General features: G+C 41.0%; 1 protein-coding gene across 1 annotated transcript in view; it reads right to left on the minus strand.

Moving 5' to 3' along the window:
• NDUFA6 (NADH:ubiquinone oxidoreductase subunit A6) overlaps positions 1–13,868 on the minus strand; it is a 316,931-nt gene extending 303,063 nt beyond the window's left edge. Inside the window, exon 1 of the mRNA XM_044075366.1 lies at positions 13,691–13,868. Within this exon, the coding sequence (XP_043931301.1) occupies positions 13,691–13,826 (136 nt within the window). The 5' untranslated portion in view covers positions 13,827–13,868. The remainder of the gene's footprint in view (positions 1–13,690) is intronic.
• Positions 13,869–14,209: the final 341 nt, after the last annotated feature.

The following is a 14,209-nucleotide window of genomic DNA, read 5'->3' on the forward strand; positions in this document are numbered from 1 at the left end:
TTGGGAGGGTGGTCTGTAGCAGGCTATAAACTGGAAGGCAGTTTTACCCACTGTTAGTTGCACATGGATAGTCTCTGATGCTTCGTGCTTTGCCACCAACCTGGAGGTGTGGGTATCTTTGATGAATATCGATACTCCCTCCTTTTGTGGTTCGATCCAAGTTTTGGGGCGAAAAGCATGGTAAGAGGTATAACCTGGTAGTGCTGGGGTGCTCTCGGAGCCCTGAACCAGGTTTCTGTTACTGCACAGATATCGATGTTCTCCATGCTAAGGAGAGTTTCGAGTGCGTGCATCTTGAGGTTTAGACTTCTGGCGTTGAGTAGCATTACTCTTAGTTTCTTATCCCTTGTGATACCTATGGAGGTGGGTTTGTCTTTTGAGCATTGCCTAAAAAAGGCACTATGGGGTAGCAAGAGCCTTTGCCAATATCCGAACGCCCAGGAGTGACAGGTGCAAGCCGTCCCTAGCGAAGCATCGTGGCTTGTCGAGCATATCATCCCAAGCTGACAGGCATTGGATCCCCTTTGAATGACACCAGTACGTAAGCCAATTGTTGAAATTGATCATCTTGTCTTCATATTGTGGCATCATTCTTGGTGAGGGTAAGATGCTACTCAAGGTCAGGGTCATACTCGCCTGGGCTACATGCTCAGAGAGCTCCTTTATGTCTCTTTTCATGTAGTCCAGGGAGGTACGTCTCAGGTCATCACACCAGCATGGACAATGACTGAGTCATATTTGTACTTGCCTTGGAGTGACCTGAGTGCTTGTGTTATGTGGCGGATCCTAGCGCCCGACAGGCTGCTCACCGTGACCCTCTCCTTGTTCAGCCTGGTGAGTGGGACGTCAGTGTGCCTGACGATAGAGTCACCTATTACAAGTGTATCAGGTGTGTTGTTTAGTCTTAAGGGCTGTGACTGTTCGGCACACTGGCTTTGTGAGATATGTGCTGCACGTGTTTTGTTTTGGGGTAGCGGTTGCTTGGGTGTCTGCTGCTTAGGCAGATCTTTATTTAGAGCCTCCGAGTATGTTTTTGTGTGATTATGTGTTTGGTTTGCTGTCGTGGTAGGTCTATGTGAGACTGGAATTGTAGTGAGTGTGGTTTCCTTCTCCTCCTGACTGGTTATGCCAGTACTGAGTTGAGAGAGCTTAGCCTCCAGTTTGGCTATATGGTTGCATCTCTCACATGGGTTGGAATTTGTTGGGAGGAGGAGAGGGTTGTCTGTGTACATGAGGCAGTTGTAACATTGCCTCAAGATTCCCAGATTCACCAGCTGGACCGGAGAGGAGATTGACAACTGACCTTTGGACATGCTAGAATAATATTGGGAATTCCTTAATAATTGAAAACAAGGGCCAGTGGGGAGTGAGGGTGCAGTGCTTTTAATTTTTAGTGCTGACTTATATAATTGCTTTAGTGAGCAAGTGCCAGGTAACTTAAGTGCAATGTGTTACAGGTAACTTAAATGCAAAAACGACAAACAGTAACTTTCTTTCAAGTGAAACAATGAAATAAGTACAGTAAGCAATGCAGATATCACTAGTGATCCACAGAAGAGCTGAGAAGCCGCGTATTAGGTGGAATTAGCGTTCCAGGGAAATAACAAGCAAACAAACAAGCAGCATATAAACAAAGCTAGATTCAGCAGGCCTGGATCTAGTCTATGCTACAGCAAACAAGGTGTACCAATTTCAGTAAGATACAGTTCAAATATTCAGGCACTATAAACCTTTAACCAGAAATTCCCAGCTCAGAAGGGCAGAGTCCAGCCCCTCTTCTCCCACAAGAGTGCAGACCACGAACCTTCTTAATGTAAAATAACTGGCCTGAAGCCCAAGTGATTAAAACAGAACTAATACACTTTAAGAATAACAGACACTGGGCTCTCAATCAGCAGTTCCCAACTTAGAAGGATGAAAGCTACCTGTCCTGCCACCACAGTGCATGCCACAAACCTTCCTAATGTAAAACAACTGGTCTGAAGCCCAAGTGCTTAATCCAAAAGACTTAGAATTATAGCTACACTTTAATCAAGTTACTACCAAGCAGTAATAAATACAATTGAATACTTTAGAGAATGCCTGGATTAGTGCTCAAGTTACACAAACAAAGCTAGATCCAGCAGGCCCGAATCCAGTCTATGCCACAGCAAACAAGGCACCAACTTCAGTAAGAAGCAGTTCAGATATGCATGCACTATAAGCCTTTAACCAGAAATTCCAAGCTCAGAAGGGCAGAGTCCAGCCTCTCCTCCCACAAGAGTGCAGACCACGAACCCTCTTAATGTAAAATAACTGGCCTGAAAGCCCAAGTGCTTAAACCAGAATTAATACACTTTTAGAATAACAGACACTGAGCCCTCAATCAGCAGTTCCCAACCTAGAAGGATGTAAGCTACCTGTTCTACCACTACAGTGCAGGCCACAAACCATCTCAGTGCAAAACAACTGGTCCGAAGCCCAAGTGTTTAAACCAAAAGGCTTAGAATGAGAGTTACACTAAGCAGTAATAAATACAATTGAGTACTTTTAAGATGATGCAAAAGTAAAAAAAAAAAAGTAGGTAGAAACACAAGTACAGTAAAAGCAGATTAATTTTTTTTTTTCTGAACAAGTGCTGAGATCAAAGAAACAGATTTGAGTGCTGAAACTAGAAAACTGGCTAGTTATAAGAAAAAAAACTAAGCTAGAAGGCTTCCCTCCAACACAGAAGGGCTTGGGGGCTCAGCAGCCTACAAATAGTCTATACCACTTAACAGGAAAGGCAGGAAACAAGCTTAAATTTTTTTTTTCTGTTTCCCAGATGCTCTCTTTGTACACAGTAGGAGTGCCTAAAATCAGAATATGATCTCACTGCACTCAGTTGAGTGAGCAAATGAGATGGGCCCAGAAGGAGTATCCAAACACAAATTTACAAGAGGGGCGGGCAGTTGCAAGGCCACTAAGATTAACACCAAAACAAAAACAGGGAGGGTAGGTGGGACTAACTGAAGAGCAGTCTCAAAACTTCCAGTTCAGTTAATATTCATTCCACACAGTTAAAATCAATTTAAATACTGTATTTTTGAAAAAAAAAAGTGCAGATAAAGGTACTTAAATTCTCTTATACGTCCAATTGAATACAACAAGTTCTTAGCCGGCCAAAGCTGAGGTTTTTAAGCAGAAAATATTTCACACTGTACCACTTAAATAGGCAAGGACAGGAAATCAAAGAATGTGGCTACCCCCACACCTGCAATTACTAACAAATAATAAAATTCAAGCAGCACTAACTGAAGAGCAGAGTCAAAACTTCCAGTTCAGTTAATATTCCTTCCACACAGTTAAAATCAATTTAAATACTGTATTTTTTTGAAAAAAAAAAAAGTGCAGATAAAGGTACTTAAATTCTCTTATACGTCCAGTTGAATACAACAAGTTCTTAGCCGGCCAAAGCTGGACCGCTGTCTTGGTTTAAATCCCAGCAAAACAACGCTCCTACTCTTCTCCCCCACCCACAGGTCCCCACTGTTATCCTTTTCCATTATGTCCAATAATGGAACCATAATCTCCCCAGAACCTCATACTAAACTCCTAGGGGTTATAGACAACCATCTTAAATTTGATGTGCACATCAATAAAACTGTCAAAACCATTAACAAAAAACTTGGATCCCTATATAGGATAAAGCCTTTCCTAACCCCATCTACAAGAACTACCATTGCCCACTCCAATCTTCTACCCTACTCTATGCCTCCCCTGTACTTACCAACTTAAAACTGAATTTAACAAGCTCTCTAGCTGCTACAATCACATAGCCAGATTTGCCACCGGCTTGCCCTATAGAACACACCACTGTATTAACTTACGTAATCTTGGATGGCTAGAGCTACCCAGACTTTCAGTATAACCAACTTATACTGGCTTATAAAGTACTCAAACAACCTGAAAAGACTCCCGCATTAAAAGATATTATCTATCCCCACTTTAATCTTGGAAGATTATGCTCTTCTAATAGACTAGTAGTTCAAACTATCAAATCCAATAACTCTGTCGGACATGCCCTGTTTGACAATTATGTTGGCAAAAATTTGGAATTCTTTACCTGCTGACATTACCCTAGATACATCCATATCCCTCTTCAAGAAATGTCTCAAGCAGTATTTCAAGTCTCAGTGGTTATGTCCATGCTCTAAGCCTGACTGATTGTTAGGCTTCAATTGTACACTATTTTTTGGAACCCCTTTGTTTTGTTGTTCTTTAATGAGTATTACATGTATGACTTGTATCTATCCACAGACTTTGTAAACTGAGTTAATGTGTACTTTGTAAAGATGTTTGTGTAATTTCCTTTGGAGCTTTTCTCCCCGGGCCTCTGCTGAAAACGGATATCTGCCCAATCAGACATTCCCGGTCAACAAATGTAAAATAAAATAAATAAAATACTTCTTTGTCACAAAATTTATCCACAGAACACACTTGGCCAATGATTCCAGATACAGAAGAGTGCAACCTTACCTACTTGAAATTTTATTTACTGCATATCAGTCAACTAGATAGAGGGACTGTCAATTTCAGTAGCGAAAAACTTCCTATTCAGGAGAAAATAATTTCAGTGGCAAAAAAATAACCTTTCTAATCAGGAGAAATATATAGAATGTTTACTTCGGATATAATGACTACTTATGCAGATACATTCTATACAATTACTGTAATTTTCTTACTAAGCACATGTGTTACAACAACCTCAGTGTAAACAGATCATAATACAAAATCTTAGCCTGCGACCTATGACCTCCCCGCATTTCGTGCACATGCATACAAAAAAAAAGTCATGTCACTACTCTTCGAGATTTCACTTTGCAACGGTCAGCCTCTAACAAGATGTTCAGCTACAAAGTGCACCTAAAACTTCTACACTTATGACTTCAGTTTAACTTGATATCAGACCTGAACACACCATTTTAGCTGCATCAAACCATGGCACTTGAGTAATTACACATTATAAAAAAAATAATGATTATATTATTTTTTTTGGGGGGGGAATGTAATTATATATTATTTTGGGGGGGGTGATTTTTTTTTCTGATGTAATAACAGCTTGGTGTACACAAATTCTGGACATTTGTTCCACCCTGCCTCCAGATCAGAGGTCATATAGCCACCAATGAAAACAAGGTATAATGCAGACTGCACCAACAAAAGTTCTCTGGAACACAGCATTTTGTACATGTGTACGAAAGTGCACACAAGTTCCTATAATAACACCACATATATTCTGGTCATTAGTTTCACCCTGCCTCATAATTAGAGGTCATATATCCCTCCAACATAACCAGTACAATACAAAATGTCAGACTGTTGAGGTCTATGAATACCTATATTTGGAACATTTGCATAAAGCACTCTACATCAAATCCCTTTGAAAAATTGTAATACAATTATTAGAAAATTATAAGAGGCAATTTCATTCTTAAGGATTGTGATAGAGATTTAACACCACCACTTTGACTGCTTCAGACCATACAAACCAAGAGGATATTAACTTGTCATGGCCCAAAATGTATATTGAATCAGCATATAGTGCAAATTGGTACCCCAGCACTTTCTAATGGCCTAGCAGACCTTACAAATGCAGGTTTTATACATCTGAAACAGCCTAACATTTTCTAGTAAAACTTTCTGGACCACAAATCTGGCTATCCACTTATAAACTGCAGTTACGTTTTATTTTTACTGCTGAGGTAACAAAATGATTGTAGGTTAAACAGCTTAGTGCTACCTTACAAAAATATTGGAAAGAAGCATCAGAAATTGTAATCAGTATCTTTTTAGGGAAAATAGATACATTTTAGCTGTTAATGCTGTAAATAAAAAATACACTTGGTGTGCTACATTACATATTTCCCTGGCAGGAAAAAGGGGAAATGGGCATGTCTAGTGTTATCTGATTCTTAAAACATCTGCAAAAATACAAACACCAGTTTCTACTCCTTTTGCACACATACTGTCCCAGTAGAATGTATCCCTTTAGTCAGTGTACATCACCTCTTACTATGTGTGGGAGCACAATGGCAAAAGCAATTACTTCAATGTGTTGGGCCCAGACACAAACCCTGCCTTGCATAACCAAGCGATAACTTCTTAAGAGTCGCACAGCATCTGCCTTTCTTTAGTACGCAGTACTTTCAGAGTATGGTTTGGAATTTGTCTAGCAAATAGCATCATGACTTGTGGATCATTATCCTGCAGCTCAGGTTTTGATTCCATCAACTTCTTTCTATCCACTGTGTGACTGAACAAGTCACACAACTAGGCAATAGTCCCTGGATGAATCTGAAAAGTGGATCAATGTTTTATGCTTAACACAGTCACTTAACAGTGATTGCATAAATGCCCCTTGCTTTCATAGGCAGCCTGTATCCCCTCTCCAAAAGGGAGCCACTTTCCATACACACTTCTAATGCCCCATTGTAAAGAAAATGACATAGTTCACACTAACATATTTCAACTTGCTGCTCTCGGACATGCACACTGATTTTGCCTACTGGGGCAATGACAATTTTGCAGTGATTATGTGGCTGCCATTTGATTTTGCACACAGCCTGTCCTTCCCCTACTAAAAAGACAGCTACTTTTTGTAAAGACTCGTGATGCCTGTGGGAAAAACACAGAAATAAATAACGATGTCAGTAATGTAGTTAAACTTGCTGCCTACAGAAACCTATGCTAACCCATCAATAAGCTATATGAACAATCATTTAATGGTAATCATGCAACTACCCCAACCCATCAAAAGACAGTTACTTCAAAAGACAGTTACTTTCTGTGTACCCCTCTAGCATTAGACTGCAATGCCCCAATGATGAATTTTAACAAAAGTAAAAGAATGACCACATAAATGTATTTTAAGTTATTTCTCTTAGATACATAAGCAGTGCATTCACCCAAATGAGCCATATCAATGACAATTTCACAATAATCATTAACTGCCTTTGCTTTCACACACACACTCCTCTGTCTGGTGAGTGATCATGAAGAAAGTTAATGTCCACAGAAATTCAATTCAACTTGCCACTGTCACTGACAGACATCTGTACCCAGATCACTGTATAATTAAATAAAAAAATAACAGAAAACTGCATAGTTCAGAGGGGGCAGTATGTACTGCAACCACTGCCAACAAACATAGCTGGTATCCTGTCAGTATTAATAAAAATAACTACACCTGCAAAAAAAAAAAAAAAAACTTCTCTCAAGACTACAGTATCTGCCCCTACTGATATTTCTAGGATTTGACTACAGACTACTAGTAATCTACTGATTTGAGAACACAGATAATCACTGAGATCAGTTGCCTGGGGCAACCTTAAGTGTTTACCAGATACAGTAACAGGACACAGATCATCTAGCCATGTCCTGCTATGTGGAAGGAAGGGAATAAGATGTCATGGTTAAAGAACCGTATAGCTTCTCACTTCACGTCCTAATTCACATTAGTTTTAATAACCGATATTTTTGCATCCTACTCTAACTCTCTCTCTACCCAAGACACTAATACAACGTATCTATGATTATTCAATGAAAGAGCATTTTGCTTGTGGTATTTTGTTGTAATTTTGACCATTTACTGTTGTAACAAACTCTTAGCTTTACACAATAGTAGATTCATCTTTGCATTTGTCATTGTAAACTGATCAACTGTATTTTTTTTTGCTTTGTGATAATTACAAATATGTGTAGAGCTTTTCTCCTCAGCTCTCCACTGAAAATGGGCCCCTGGCTCAGTTGGACCAAGCTGGTTAACAAATGTCAATAAAAAAAGAAAGAAAGAAAGAAAGAAAGACAGAGACCGAAAGAAAAGATGAAGTAATTATTCTCTTAGTACCACTAAGTACTAACAAAATAAATTACCTACAAGAGTGCTTCTTTAATTTTAAAACTGAAAAATAAATAAAAATATAAGTTGTCTCAGAACCTGTAGTTCTGGACTCTTTTCTTGGCGCCAAGACAACTAGTGACTCACAGTGAAGGGGTAAACCAATGTACTACATCCCATCTTAATACACTGACTCTATAACAAGTCTCCCTAGAGTTTGAAATGCCTGTTCAGGATGACCTTATTTATTTACATTACCTACCAAAGTATATCCATCTGAGAGGTCTCATTTTTAGTGAAGTCCTGAGAAAAATACTCTACACATCACAATAACCATGAGCATAGCAGTGCACACTTTTAAAAGTTATAGCACACTGAATGATCAACCAAGGAAGCAATTAAAAAAAAAAAAAAACACACCAAATGCAACAGCTTTAGAGATTTTTATGAAAACTACAAATCATCACGAGAATTGTCACCATCTCTCTCAATTCATTATCACTCTGATGTCAGAATAGACCCACAACCATCTAATATTCCATGCTTCAAAGGCAACCTGCTAAGTCACTAATGAAAACTTTGTCAAAGCATGACAAAGTAGTCCAAGAAAAGATTAAAACTGCATATTAGATATGCTCGGAGTGGATTCCACGAAGGTGTCCCAAGAGTTAAAAACAAACTGGACAACAAGTCAGAGAGGGTAGTTAAAATGAAGTCATCAGTTAAGAAACCAGACTTACAAAACTCTATATGCAGACTTCTACTTTCAGTTAAAAGATGAGTTTATTTTAAAGTTTGCTTCAGAGAGGCAAGCGAGTAGGAAGATGACCACATGAACGGCTATTTTTTAGCTTGAGGTCTAACATTTCTGTAAGCCCACTGAGTGTGTACTTGCACACTAATGATGGCCATGTAAAATACAGTAAGCTAATAGATTAGCTAATCTTGCCAAAACAGTTTCTGACAGGACACCTTCATTGTGGGAAGGACTATTTCTAGACTAGGTCATGCACAGCAGTCACACTGGGTGCTGAACTGACAGATGACCTCAAGAGATACAAGACAAAGAGCCCTTTGGTGGAAACCAAACCGCCTTTTCGATTGTTCACCCTGGGAACCAAAATGTTAAGAAAAACCCTCTCCTCCTACCACCAAACACTAATATATGCGAGAGATGCAGTTATACAGCAAAACTGGAGACAAAGCTCTCGCAACCCAAGACTGGAACTGACAGTCAAGAGAAGGAAAATACTTGCAACACACCACTAGTCTCACACAGACCTACTAAACCAACACCAGCCAGCAAATAATACACATAAATACAAGAAAACATACTTGGGAGGCTCTAAATAAAAATCTGCAAAAGCAACAGAGACCTCCAAAGCAGACACCCAAGCAACCTCCACACCCCATCACAAACCATGAAACGCATACTTCACATAATCAGTATGCCATGCAATTACAGCCCTTAAGGCAAAATAACATACCCAACACACTAGTACCAGGCGACTCTATAGTCAGGAACACTGATGTCCCACTAACTAGGCTGGACAAGGAGAAGGTTACAGTTAGCTGCCTGTCGGGTGCCAGGATCCGCCACATAACACAAGCACTCAGGTCGCTCCAAAACAAGTACAAATACAACTCTATCATTGTCCGTGTTGGTGTGAATGATCAGAGACTTACATCCCTGGACTACATGAAGAGCTCTCTGATCATGTAGCCCAAGCCGGTATGACCCTGACCCTAAGTAGCATCCTGCCCTCGCCAAGAATGATGCCACAGTATAAAGAAAACTGATCAATTTCAACAATTAGCTAGGTTTTTGGTGTCATTCAAAGGGGATCCAGTATCTGTCCGCCTGGGATGACATGCCCGACAAACCACGTTGCTTCGCAAGAGATGGCTTGCACTTGTCACCCTTAGGCTTTCGAATACTGGTCAAGGCTTTTGCTGCCCCTATAGTGCCTGTTTTAGGTAAGGCTCAAAAGACAAACCCACTACCGTAAATAGCACAAATAACCAAAAACGAAGGGTAATGCTACTCCACGCCAGAAGTCTAAACCTCAAAATGCATGCACTCGAGGCACTCCTCAGTATGGAGAACATCAATATATGTGCAGCAAAAGACACCTGGTTTAAGGCTCCAGAGAGCACCCCAGCAGTACCAGGCTACAACTCATACCATACTTTTCAGCCACAGAACCCGGACCGAAACACAAAAGGCGGGGGTGTATCCATATTCATCAAGGATACCCACACCTCTGTTAGTGGTGCAGCACAATGCCTCAGAGATCATCCATGTGCAACTAACAACGGGCAAAACTGCAATTCAAATTGTAGCTTGCTACAGATCACCCACCATGACCCAGGACCCCCATTCCGCATTTCTGGAGACACTGGAAAATATGAAGGTCCTACCAAACGTCCTAACATTGGGTGATTTCAATTACCCAAACATTAACTGGGAGAACTATTCAAGTACTAACTCCCTTGCCCAACGCTTCCTAGAATTTAAAAATTCGAACGCCCTGGATCAACACCCCCACCAGAGGTGACAACATATTGGATCTGGTCATCACCAAACCCCTCACTGGTTAGATCAGACCATAGACTAATCACTCTGGATATCAATATTCCGCCCCCACCCTCAATCAAGGAAACCACTGTGAAAAACTTTTCAAAAGCAAATTTCACATTACTTAAGACAGAGGTGGAAAACGTTCACAGCCCCCATGCTAAAAGACAATGCTGTCCAAGCTGCTGAATCCCTTACAAAGGCACTCTAGGAGCACCTGCAAGAATGCACGGATCGTGCTATCCCAAGCAAAACCAAGACTCACTCGTCCAAGAATAGGAAACCAGTCTGGTGGACCCCTGCCATAAACAAGCTATACAATAGGAGGAGGAAACTAGTACAGAAAAGAGTAAAATCCCAAGAAGGAGACATCCCTGATCAGTATCCGCAAGAAACTATGATCCCTCATAAAATCATCCAAGGCTAGCTTCGAAAGAAAAACTGCCAAGGACTCCAAAGATAACCACAAAGCGTTTTTTAGCTAGGTCAAGAACCTAAGTGGAAACTCCCAGATCTGCTCGGAGTTAGTGCAGAATGGCACAAAACACACTGAACTGACTGATATTGCCAACATCCTGGCAGACGGATTTAGTGCAAACTTCACCCCCCTCTCACCCCCTAAAGGGCACATAACCATACCAGAAGAATGTAGAGCCCCAGCACTCACTGACACACAGGTTAAAACAGCCCTATCCAAAGCCAAAAACAGCTTCAACGGGACCGGATGGTGTCCCAGGCTGTGTCTTACATGAACTCCAAAATGAACTAACCCCTCACCTAAACACACTGTTCAAACTTAGCATCTCTACAGGCTACGTACCCATAGAGTGGCGCACAGCAAGTGTTATCCCGCTCCACAAAGGTGGAGCCACAACGGACCCCGGGAACTATTGCCCTATAAGCCTGATCTGCAAGGCAATGGCGCGCATCATCATGGAACTCAATAACAGAGACAATGGGAACCTCCAAGCATTGGACCCTACCCAGTTTGGCTTTGTTAAGGGCAGATCATGCCTCCTAAACCTGGTGAACTTCTTTGAGACAGTTAAAAAGGCTTTAGATGAGGGAAAGGAGGTCCACACAGCCTACCTAGACCTCGCAAAAGCTTTCAACACCATTCCCCATTCTGGTATTATAGACAAGCTCACCAGCCTGAACATAAACCCCTACGTCACAAGATGGGTTGCCAATTGGCTCACGGACAGAACCCACACGGTGAGAGTTGCAGGCTCTAGGTCCGACTCTAAACTGGTTACAAGTGGCGTCCCCCAGGGCTCAGTCCTGGGACCCCTCCTGTTCAGTATATACTTCTCAGAGGTACAGGCAAGCACAGGAGGACTATGGCTGACCAAGTTCGCAGATGATTGCAAACTGGGGGCCATAACTGACTCTCCGGTTGATACAGACATCCTCCAGAAGGGTCTCACAGACTGATACCTGGTGTCAAAAGCATGGCCTCAAGCTAAATGCCAAAAAGTGCATAGTCATCCCCTTTGGAAAAAACAAAGTACCCGTGAACTACCACATACGTGGTAGCCCCCTAAATACAGAAAATGAAATAAGGGATCTGGGGACCCAAGTAGATCGTAATCTCTCATTTGATAATCATATTGCCAAGGTGGTTAGAAAAACCTTCTATGTGACCCACCTAATCACAAAAGGGTTGGCATCTAGAACAAAACAGGTTATTGTGCCCCTCTACTCATCATAGAGTACAACGCCCCATTTGGGATGTACCTTACAAGACACCTGCAACAGCTGGAAAGACCACAGAAGTACCTCACCAAGAGGATTACTGGCTTCAAACAGATGCCCTATGCAGCCCGAATTAAGAAACTCCAGCTGTACTCGGTTGCATACCACCTACTCAGAGGTGATCTCTGCCTGATATACAAGGCCATGTCCAACCCAGAATTGATGGACATGCTCCACCTAAAAAAAAAGAAAAAAAAAAAACAAATCCCCAAGAGCCACACGCTCTAGGGATCTAAACCTCACCATAATGATAAATAGGACATGCTGGAGGGATAGATTCCTGTCCCAGAGACTCACCCATGCTTTGGAACAGGATTCCAATCTACATTAGGCAGAGCCCCACACTAACACTCTTCAAGAGGAACCTTGACGAGTGAATGGGGAAACAGAAAATTTACCCCAGGAATCACTGCAGTGTCTCTGCTGGACAGAGGCACAGGGAACTAATGGCTCTGCTGAACAGTAGCACAGGGAACTAATCTAAGGGGGTGGCGAAAGCCAACACATTCTGGCTAGGCTTACAGATAGCCTAGTACTTACCTATGAACCTATACCTCTGTTTGTGAGATAAAAAGAGTATTTTTTTTTACTATGACAAGTGCTTACAGTTACAGGAACTTTTATTACCTTACTGTGAAAGTAATACACAAAAGCATGGCTCAATCAACATCAATATCTTCTTTTACATAAAAGATGACCACAAAGTGAGCTTGTTAACATAAAATTAGGGTGATGCTGCAGAATTCAAGACAACAGAAAAGCATAAAGCAATTTTAGCACGATTTAGAATATCACAGATTAAGGAGCATCTATTAATTAAAAGTAAGGGGCACACTGTCACTCATACATATCTCTCAAATGTCCAGATTTTAGCAGAGTGCCCAGATTTTTGGCATATTTTTGATATGTTCCTCATAAAAACTACAATTTTCTGAATTTTTGTGTCAAATGAATGTGGACTGAATTCATTAAATAATGACAGGAATTTGGGTTTAGACTTCATATCATTCAGAAAATGTATGGTATCACAAAACCTTTATTCTAGCAATTTTCTGAGTTTATAGGAGCAATATTTAAAATTTGCCCATATTTTTGGGGCTTTCTCCTTTCATTACTTTCGCCTTTGTCCAGATTGTTTGTGTTATAAGGTTGAGAGGTATGCTCACTCCGTATGCAAGTATCCTTATCAGAATAAGGATAAGTGTTAGGGGTCTACCTATAATGCACAACGACGTCTGTTATTGCATCTGAAAACGGTAAAATCTACAGTGAATGTCCACCAGATGTAAACTTAACAAATTCGCTTTAACATGCAGTCTTTAGACAATACTATGCAGGAATTAAAATTATTTAAACAAACGCTCAACCCTTTCTTATATACTGCATAAGCTTAGAGTAAAGACAGCCACAACAGGTCAATGTAGTGTGATATACTACAAGGGAGGCATTAGTGTCACGGAGTGACCTTGACAAGTCATCTTCAGCCCTCGATCTCTTACCTGTGTTAGGAATCTCCCGGTACCATGCCCGGTACAATTCCCTTACACGTCGTTTTGCCTCATTCAGATCACGACTAAAGATGGGCTTTACTACTTTTACTGCATAACCTGGTATCTTCGCTCCAGACACCGCCATCTTCCGGTACACTTTCCAAACACCCGCCCATACGACGAAATACGTACCATACGCCAAACTTGATTTGAGAGAACAGACGCATGCATGCATCACTTTTTAGCTTTTGCTGGCTACGTCACTGATGCGTACCGCCCTATGAATACAATTGGACAATGTCCATCACTTTTTTCCTTTGCTTTAGTCATGTACAGTTACTGTTTTCCTCGTCCGTCTGTGTTATGTTCTGTAAAAGTTACTAACTGGTTAGGGTGACTAACGCATGGTAGGGCCAAGGAAGTCCCTAGTTGGTTGGTTGTGTCCCGTGATAAGACATGAAAAAGTGATAAATGTCTTCAGATTTTAGGATAAAAAATATTTCACAAAATTCCGCTAATAGTTGCACG

Source organism: Protopterus annectens, chromosome 1.part1 (genome assembly GCF_019279795.1).
Source record: "Protopterus annectens isolate FY-2018-M chromosome 1.part1, PAN1.0, whole genome shotgun sequence".
Classification (NCBI taxonomy): domain Eukaryota; kingdom Metazoa; phylum Chordata; order Ceratodontiformes; family Protopteridae; genus Protopterus; species Protopterus annectens.